Source organism: Asterias rubens, chromosome 9, assembly GCF_902459465.1.
Source record: "Asterias rubens chromosome 9, eAstRub1.3, whole genome shotgun sequence".
Taxonomy (NCBI): Eukaryota; Metazoa; Echinodermata; class Asteroidea; order Forcipulatida; family Asteriidae; genus Asterias; species Asterias rubens.
Genome location: NC_047070.1, coordinates 17726912 through 17735777, shown reverse-complemented (window position 1 = coordinate 17735777; position 8866 = coordinate 17726912). Strand labels below are relative to the sequence as shown.

Genomic DNA, 8866 nt, shown 5'->3' with positions numbered 1-8866 from the left:
TGGGGCAACTCTGTCAGAATGGAACAGAACATCTGTAAAATGTGAGCAGCAGTATGAACCAAGTTTTAGGAGGAAATACTCGAGAGTGTAAAACCTTTACGGCATGGTTCCGGGCACGCTTAAGGGGCCGGAAAAACTTTGCATTCTAGATGCTCTGTGGTGCAATCTTAGGCCAATAAGCGGCATACAGAACGGAACAGAACATTTGTAAAATGTGTGCAGCAGTAGAACCTTTTGGGTTAACAGCATCTTCAAGTGCGGATCTATGACCCAAGTTTTAGGGTGAAATACTGTCAAAGAGTGAGGCATCCGAAACTAACATATGTTTGATTCAGACAACAACCTTTCACCTGTCTTTAGCTTGTTTAGAGGGCCACTTTGTGCTTCGTGGCCCCCGGGGCTGGGGGTATCTTGGAGATGTTTCCATCCACCGTATGATTTCTGTCGCATTATATTCGATCAGTGCCGAAATTTGGCAAGGGGTATTTTGGGGACATTGTTGAAGTCATGGTGCGAAAGCAGTTTGCCGAAATCGGGCGTGCAGTAAACGTTTTAGAGTAATTATTCACTTTATGCAAATCTTTAGTCGCAAGATTGTGCACATTTTGGGGCAAATCTGCATAAAGTGAATAATTATTTTTAAACGTTTAGTTCACGTCTGATTTCATTCTTGCCCACCATGACTTCAACGACTTACCCAAAAGACCCCCTTGCCAAATTTCGACAAGGCCCGTAAAAATAATTCTGCGGATGAAAACATCTCCGAGATGCGTCCAGCCCCGGGGGCCACGAAGCAATAAGTGGCTCTCTAAACAAGCTAAAGACAGATGAAGAAAACGCAAGTGAATAATTATCTCTCGTTTAAAGCACCTTCCAGTATTGCTGGTCAAGGTGTTGCATGCACGAAAACAGAGTAAAGATTACTTCGTATTACTTACAAGACATGGGTGGACTACTTTCAAGCATGATATCATGCCTTTAGCGCAAATACCTACCAACACAGAAAGAGAGGTTATTGAAAGTTATAAATTCTGAGACCCAATTATGTAGCACCCTATGGGATTAACAAGGTGCTACCGCCAGGAACACCGGGGTGAAACCCATCTCTGTTTGATAAGTGCACTGGGTTCTTTTACATGCGTTACACAACACACGAGGCCAACGCCTTCGCGTCCAACCCGGAGGCGAAGCAATTGTTTTAAAGACACTGGACACTATTGGTAATTGTCAAAGACCAGTCTTCTCACTTGCTGTATCTCAACATGCATAAAATAACAAACCTGTGAAAATTTGAGCTCAATTGGTCGTCGAAAGTTGCGAGATAATAATGAAAGAAAAAAACACCCTTGTCACACGAAGTTATGTGCATTTAGATGGTTGATTTCGAGACCTCAAATTCTAAATCTGAGGTATCGAAATCAACATCGTGGAAAATTACTTCTTTCTCGAAAACTATGTCACTTCAGAGGGAGCCGTTTCATACGTTTTTATACCATCTACCTCTCCCCATTACTCGTCACCAAGTAAGGTTTTATGCTAATAATTATTTTGAGTAATTACCAATAGTGTACACTGCCTTTAAGGACACAAGTACCACGGCTTGGGATGCAACAACACTTCGTCACCGACCCCTCGAAACAGACACACGTTTTATCTGGTACTATCACAGTCAACTAGTTATAATGGACACACTTAACACAGCATTGATGCACTCTCGACTCTTTTACACACACACTTTTGGTTATGGGAAACATCATTCGTCCTTCTCCTTTGTGAAACTATTTTGTTCACATCAGTCAGCACATTGAACGACCTTGTTCAATGACAATCTGCAAAAAAATGGTTCTTATGGTCTGTTGGTTATCAAAAAGTGAACGGCTTTATAAGTTATAAAGAAACCAAAATCACTAGAACTGCTTCTAAAAAGGGGTGGGTACGCACTGCGCTATAGGCTGACTGGCAGGTGTGAGTTCTTCACTTTGAGGTTTTTCGAGGAGAAAATGGGTTTAAAAAGACCGGCCAGTTGCTTCAGCGCACTACTGTGGTTAGTTGCAGCTCTTCTCGTCATCTTAGGAATCACTGGTATTGTCTTAGTGAATCAGCCGAACGAATATTACTGCAACCCACAGGAGGTGAGTCTAGCAGTTGATTTTGTTCGTTGTAAGGATAAACCTTCACAGTGATGCTGGTCTAAAAACTAGAAACATCTCTTTTTGAGCTGTGTTGGTTTTGAGAAGAACAGGTGGTTGGAAACTCAAAGTTTCCATCAGTAGGGCTTAAGCTCTCGGCCCAGTTTCATAGAAATGCTTATGCACACAAAGCTGCTAAGCACAGCACGACTATTCTTACCAGAATGAAGTTACCAGCTAAAAAATATTGTTACATGTATGTACAAAATGTCACCGGTATCCTGCTTGTTTTCGCTTAGCAGAAAATTGCTGAAATTGGGCCCTGATCGTCTTCACTTTGGTTTACCAGTTATTTGCCATTATTCGGCAGTGAAGTGATGTTATTTACATTCCATAAGAGCATGTAACTCTTAAAAGTTGTAAACTACTAAACTATTATGGCATGTAAACAACTTAACTGCAATGAATGTGTTTAAACCATGCCAGAGATACCGAATAACTGGCCAACTATACTTGAAGGGTTGCTTGATGGCTGTTAAAAAGAAAATCTTCCTCTAACTCTTAAAGTGTTATGAAGACGTGCTTGCCACAACACTTTAAGCCTTAATATAATTGATACTTTTCCCCAAAACTCGGCTAGGCTCCTTTCCCGGCCCCGGACTTTGTCTGATGATGGAAACTCCGTACACAACACCCGTGGATAGAGAGCTATATACAAACTAGTTATTATTAGTTAGGCATTGCATGGTGAAGTATCAATATATTTTTGGTAACAATTGCCTGAAAAGACTGTTGTATAATTCGCAGAAATTTTTACCTCGATTTTGTTCAATAAAAAACTGTTCGCGTCAATGCATTGGCGTCCATGCGTGACGTGGAGTGGCAAGTCTTTTAAAAAACATACAAAAGGAGGAGTGCCATTAGGCTGAGTCTTTTTCAGTATTCAAATACTGATCGAGGTTGGCCAAATATTATGTGAAAATTCTACACATATCCTTTAACGGTGGTCTGACCCTTTTTTTAAAACTAGTCACGTTTACGATTTATTTACAGTATGCAGTTGTTTTTGATGGCGGCTCCTCACACACTTCTATGGCAGTGTACCAATGGCTAGCTGATACCATTACCGAATACGGAACTGGCGTAGCTTCGCAGTTGGCATTCGAAAGCTCATGCGGAGAGGCAGGTATGGTTCCTTATTCGGCACAGAGACACACACCACAACAGCTGATGAGCCGTGATGCTCGTTTCGCGGCTCATCGTTATTGATATATACCGCCCTCTGTCTCCCGGTTGTTGTACAATGTTGTAATGGTTAGACAAGCCTTGATGTCAACCCAACAGATTGGTCCTTGTCATTATCCTCAAGGATTGCTTTATGTGTTCACATATGCGTCAAATTTAACTTTGAATCTCCAAATCCGTGATAAAGGCCATGTGAAATGATGCCAGGTCAAAGGTGATTATGTACGTGGGTTCAACGGCAGATCTTTAGCGTGCACTGTCAACTATCAATATTGATCAATAAGTTTCAAATCAAACATTTACGTAGCATTAATTTAAACTCTTGGCGAAACCAAGATACACTATACACAATAATATATCTGTACTTTGCCCTTAGGAATCTCGTCATACGCAGATGATCCAGAAGGACTTGTTCCCGGCTTTGAGAAATGTCTGGAAACGGCTTCGCTAGTCATTCCAGAGTATAGCCATGCCAAAACACCTATATTCTTGGGTGCCACAGCAGGCATGCGACTGCTAAAGTAAGCCATACCAAACCCTCAGAGAGATCAGGAAATAATAACTAGCCAAAAGCAAATTAGAAACAGTTTTATTGTTATGTAACAACAGATGAACAAACAAATATATAGCTTTCGAAACATAACTTAGATTTGCAAAACATTAAACCGTTTAACAATGTTTAACAATGGTTACGGCTACGGCTAGGGCTAGGTTTCATAAAGCAACACCCTTAGCAACAGCCGTAGCCGTAGCTGTAGCCGATAATTCGGATAACAGACTTAAATTGCAAGTGGTCCAACTTTCAGCGTGACGGACCCCGATAAGAGCGACGCTGTCATGGCCGTTGTGAGGGAGACGCTTGCCAGTTCACCATTCCACCTCCCCTACGAGAAGGAACAGGCGACTATTCTCAGAGGCGAGAAGGAAGGATCCTCATCCTGGATCTCGGCCAACTATCTCGAGGCTAATCTAGGAGTGGTGAGTTACACGACGTGCTAGGTTCCCTAAATTTGAAATGCAAAAATGTTTTATTGAAATTTCGACACATTCAGAGTCTTTCTCGAAGACTAAATGACAACACAACAAATGTAAACATGCCAGCCCAAAGCCAAAGCAGTTCTCTTCACCCGAATTTCAGCCAGTACTCCAAACGTGACAGTGTTGATTGTTTGTTTGTTTGTCTCAGGAACCAGCAACTGGTGACGTCATTCATGATCTATCACCCAGCGAGCCCATTCCCGTCAAGCCGACATTTGGTGCCCTGGACCTGGGAGGTGCGTCCACGCAAGTCACCTTCATACCGGACACACCGGGCGACGTCCCAGACGAGTATCTCGCCAATCTTCGCCTCTACGGACACGAATTCGACCAGTATACGTACAGCTTTCTGTGCTACGGAGCGAACGAAGCACGCAGACGGTTTGAGGCAAACTTAGTCAAGGTATGAGAGCTGTTTAATAATCTTTGAGTTTGAACAGTAAACATACAAACTCATTTGCCATAACCAGACCATTAATTTAAGGAGCTGACTTTTAAACCTATTTTGAAATTATTTTTCTTTTAACTTTTATATTTCTCCTCAAATCTAACCAAGGACTCTGGCTTTGCCAACGTGACACTCAACCCCTGCTCACCTGTTGGTTACTCGTATGAGTTGACCGGTGACTACCTATGGAAAGCCCCATGCAGCAAGGGTCCAATTGCCATGGAAGGGTGGGGATCGGAGACCACATCAGCACCAGGGGTTAGCGAAGATGACATGGAAGTTATGACGTACACGCTGAAAGGCACCGGGGATGCAAAACAGTGTTACAACCTGAGCAAGACGCTGTTTGACTTCGACGCCAAATGTGATAAGCCGCCTTGTTCGTTCAATGGGGTCTACACGCCTCTACCCCATGGCTCATTCAAGGTGAATTCCACTGGATTTGTTTGTGTTAAAAAGGATATTATTGCCCTGGCATGGAAAGTGTGACTCATTTCCAATCATCTTTCAATTTGAACCACTTATCGTGAGACATTCTATATACCTTTTTTTCTTCCCCCTTTTTTCTAGGCTTTGAGTACCTATGCATACACTGCCGTTGGGATAGGAATGCCTTCAAAACCCACCATAGAAGAATTCAACACCGCAGGAGACGATTTCTGCGTGAAGACATACGATGAGGTATGGCTCCCCAAAATCAAGCCTCAGAATCCACAAACAAATGGCAGAGTTGTACTGCAAGAGTGACAACAATGTACAAGAGACTCTGAATTTGTAAAAGCCTACGTTTTTTTCTCACTTGAACGACCATAAAACGATCTATCAAGAATTCATGCTGATGTAGCCCAGGTTGGACTCCTCCGTTGCACACAACGCAGTGCGGTGAAACAAATGCTGGTGTCCAACCATAGTTATACTATGAGTGTAGAGGGTCTGGGTGTTTTTTTGACGAATGTTGACTTTCTTGGACACCAAGAAGTGAGCATATATGAGTGAGCAATCTCGACATCACATTGTTTTCTAATTCCCAATCCTTATCACAATCTTTCCTTTGTCCACTCTAGTTGAAAAACCTACCAGACAAGATGAAGTATAAAGTGACCTACTGCTTCCAGATTATGTACATTAAGGCTCTTCTCTTTGACGCTTTCAAGTTTGACGCAAGCAACTGGGAGATCGATTTCACCCTGCAGGTAAAGTCTTTAATTTCTTTAATATTTAAAGTGTCAACAATAAAATAGCAGCAAAACTGCTCCTAATATTTAAGCGAAAATACAAACAAAAACGATGTCACAATGTGCAACAAGTGATAAACCATTTCACGCTAAAGCTTTCACATGGCTGCATGTATGATTTCATTCTTCCCTCTACAACATGTATAAACCCCTCTCATTCTATTTGGCCGACATCTTTGATGAATGATTCGTGCACGCGTTCACTTTTCCATTGTTTTACATCCAAGATGGTGGTCTGTAAAGTCACGTGCAAATCAGGTATTTCGTAGTCACGAGTTTGGGAGGAGTAGAAGGGGCGACGCATGGCCGGTGTCGCGTGCAATTATGTCCTCTATGCAATACCATCTATTATGCAATAATGTCCGCGGGACGGTTTTGCATATGCAATCGTGACCACCCGGACGCTGCTACATAATGTAATTGTGACTGCCCGGACACAATTGCATATGCAGCTGTGCCCGCTCCCGTACAAAACCGTCCTTACAGTCAATTTAACGCCCTTGGTCGACGGAACACGTTCGCCATTTCTTTTTTCACAAGCTGAGTGCATGTCATGAATGACAAGGGGAATGTTCGGTCGTTGGGTATTCGCTGCAATCATAAAATACGTAAATATTCATGTTACATTATACGTAGGTTCAGTGCATGCAAGCTCGCTCACGCGCGCACATTCATTTCCGCCGGACGGTTATTGCATAGCATCGGACACGATTGCATATGCAAAGTGTCCGGAGCGGACAGAGAGTATTGCATGCCGGACACAATTGCATCTGACACCGGTAATTGGAGACAGGCGACGGGTGGGTTTATAATCACCTCTGTGTTTTCATTGCCTATAGGTTAACGATGTCGATCTGGGCTGGCTGTTGGGGTTCACGATAAACGCCACCAATTGGGTGCCTTTGGAGCAGGCCTGTGTCGGTATAAACTCGTCAACATCCATCGGACTTCTCATCATCTTCATCATCATCCTAGTGGTCGGACTTCTTCTTCTCCTTCACAAATTGTACCGGGAGTGTCTCGCCGTGGAGGGCGGTGAATCTTATCAAAGAGCACCCTCTAAGCCTGCAGACAAAGCTTAAAATTGCCCTTTGCTCTCTCTTGAAGTAGGCTAGTTCGCGTAGGATTGTGTGCATGGCCTGACGTTTTGATGCTAGAAGTGTCTCATGTAGTGTCATTTTAGTCTTTCGCGAAATACAATGTCAAGGTCGAAACGTCAGTCAGGACACTTACAATTTCTAGCATCTTTCAAGGGCCATAGTCCATTACAAGATTGAACTTTGGTATTGGTCTAATTGTGTATTTGTTGCTTTGGTTCTCTGGTTTCCTTTTGGATAAAATAATATGTTTGTGGTATGGTTTTCCACGTAATCAATCTGCTTTTACGATAATTATTGACCAATTAATATTCGGTTTAAACAAGATGAACTATTTAAAAGTGGTGTGGGTCTCCTTAAAGATTACATAAACAAAGGGGTCACAGGTAACAAACGAACGTAGGTTATATGAATGTAGGTAAAAAGTGATTATGGACAGGGATTGACTTAGACTTGAGGCCATTCACTGGAGTAATTCACTAGCCTCGAAGTTTGACGTCGGCAGTTCAGGCCAGCACACTCAATTTGCCTCATGCAAGGACCTACGTTGGTGGGAAAAGCGGAGCACAACGTAATTGTGTGGACTGGTAAAAGGGTTTAACAACGTTTTAGTGAAGTATAATTATTTTTTTGAATTTATCTAAAGTATTTTTTGAAGCTCTGCATCATGGTGTGGAGAAAAGGGAAGAAACTATTAATAAAACTTGCGGGTACAACTATGTGTAAATCTCTTTTGTGTGAGTGTTGGCTCTGAGACGAGCCGGTGTGGTCTCGGTGTTTCGAGCAGTATACTCTGTTCGTCTTCAGGAGAATGTGTGAATTCATCTTCTTTTAAGTAATCTAAAGCGAGGTGGACAGGCCGTTTCTTGCTAAGGCCTCCCTCTTTAAATAAGTTAAGGCATGGAATTGTGTTGTCTTTTGAGCTGTCCTTGTTTCTTTCCTTGTCCATCTCCTCCCACACCGGGGAGGGGGAGACGGGGTCATTGCATACCCGGCCACTCAGTTTTTATGGAATAAAATAATTCTTTGTGAAGTAGAGTGTTGGCGAGTCCGTCTTGAAACATTTGTTCTGCAAGCAAGACACTTGCTTCTGCTTCGGTCTTCAAATGTGCCTTAAAACCCGGGGAGGGCGGGGGGATGATTGCCAGGTTGCCCAAGCATTTTGGCCGGCTGACCTAGCCAAGCTAACCCACCAAAAGTTTTTAAGATGAGTGAAGTTCATTTGTCAGAAAATCTATTTTGTTTGTTTTCAAGATGCTCAGATACTTTGAAATGTTTATTGAGTATATTTTAACGCATTTTTGTCGTTGCTGTGTGTGGTGCATGCACTGGCTGTGATGAGCATGCAGCGCCCTCTGTAGCCAGCTCGAAAATTTGTTACGCCCACTATATTAGTCTTGAAAGTTCTGGATTACAAATTAAATGTTTTGTTTTAACGAAGGGAAGGGTATAAATTCTTTTCAAGTTATGGTTATGATATACACAAAAAGCAGACGAATTGTTTTGTTGAATGGGTTTAAAATAAATCTGAGCCGAACTCTTCAATAACTCTGAAATTAAACATGCTAGAGACACGGAGTAATTGTACTCGACTCTACCTGGCATATCCCTGCATTAGGGCGGCTTGGACAATTTCTTGATAGCGGAAAAAACCAAGTAAGTGGGAATCAGAAC

General features: G+C 42.4%; 1 protein-coding gene across 1 annotated transcript; it reads left to right on the top strand.

Annotated features, from left to right (window-relative positions):
* The first annotated feature begins 1939 nt into the window (after positions 1 to 1939).
* On the top strand, positions 1940 to 8194 carry LOC117294838 (ectonucleoside triphosphate diphosphohydrolase 2-like). Its single transcript, XM_033777375.1, has 9 exons — positions 1940 to 2132; positions 3183 to 3315; positions 3751 to 3895; positions 4181 to 4352; positions 4561 to 4815; positions 4969 to 5286; positions 5431 to 5541; positions 5925 to 6053; positions 6935 to 8194. The coding sequence occupies exons 1-9, from the start codon at positions 2001 to 2003 to the stop codon at positions 7175 to 7177; spliced, it is 1638 nt and encodes a 545-aa protein (XP_033633266.1). The 5' UTR covers positions 1940 to 2000; the 3' UTR covers positions 7178 to 8194.
* The last annotated feature ends 672 nt before the right edge of the window (positions 8195 to 8866 follow it).

What these genes read in the sequence shown, in the direction of transcription:
- LOC117294838 (XM_033777375.1), top strand. Translation starts at nt 2,001, where the DNA reads ATGGGTTTAAAAAGACCGGCCAGTTGCTTCAGCGCACTACTGTGGTTA. An exon ending in ATTACTGCAACCCACAGGAG is followed by an intron (nt 2,133 to 3,182) that starts GTGAGTCTAGCA and finishes ATTTATTTACAG; the next exon opens with TATGCAGTTGTTTTTGATGG. An exon ending in TACCCCATGGCTCATTCAAG is followed by an intron (nt 5,287 to 5,430) that starts GTGAATTCCACT and finishes CCTTTTTTCTAG; the next exon opens with GCTTTGAGTACCTATGCATA.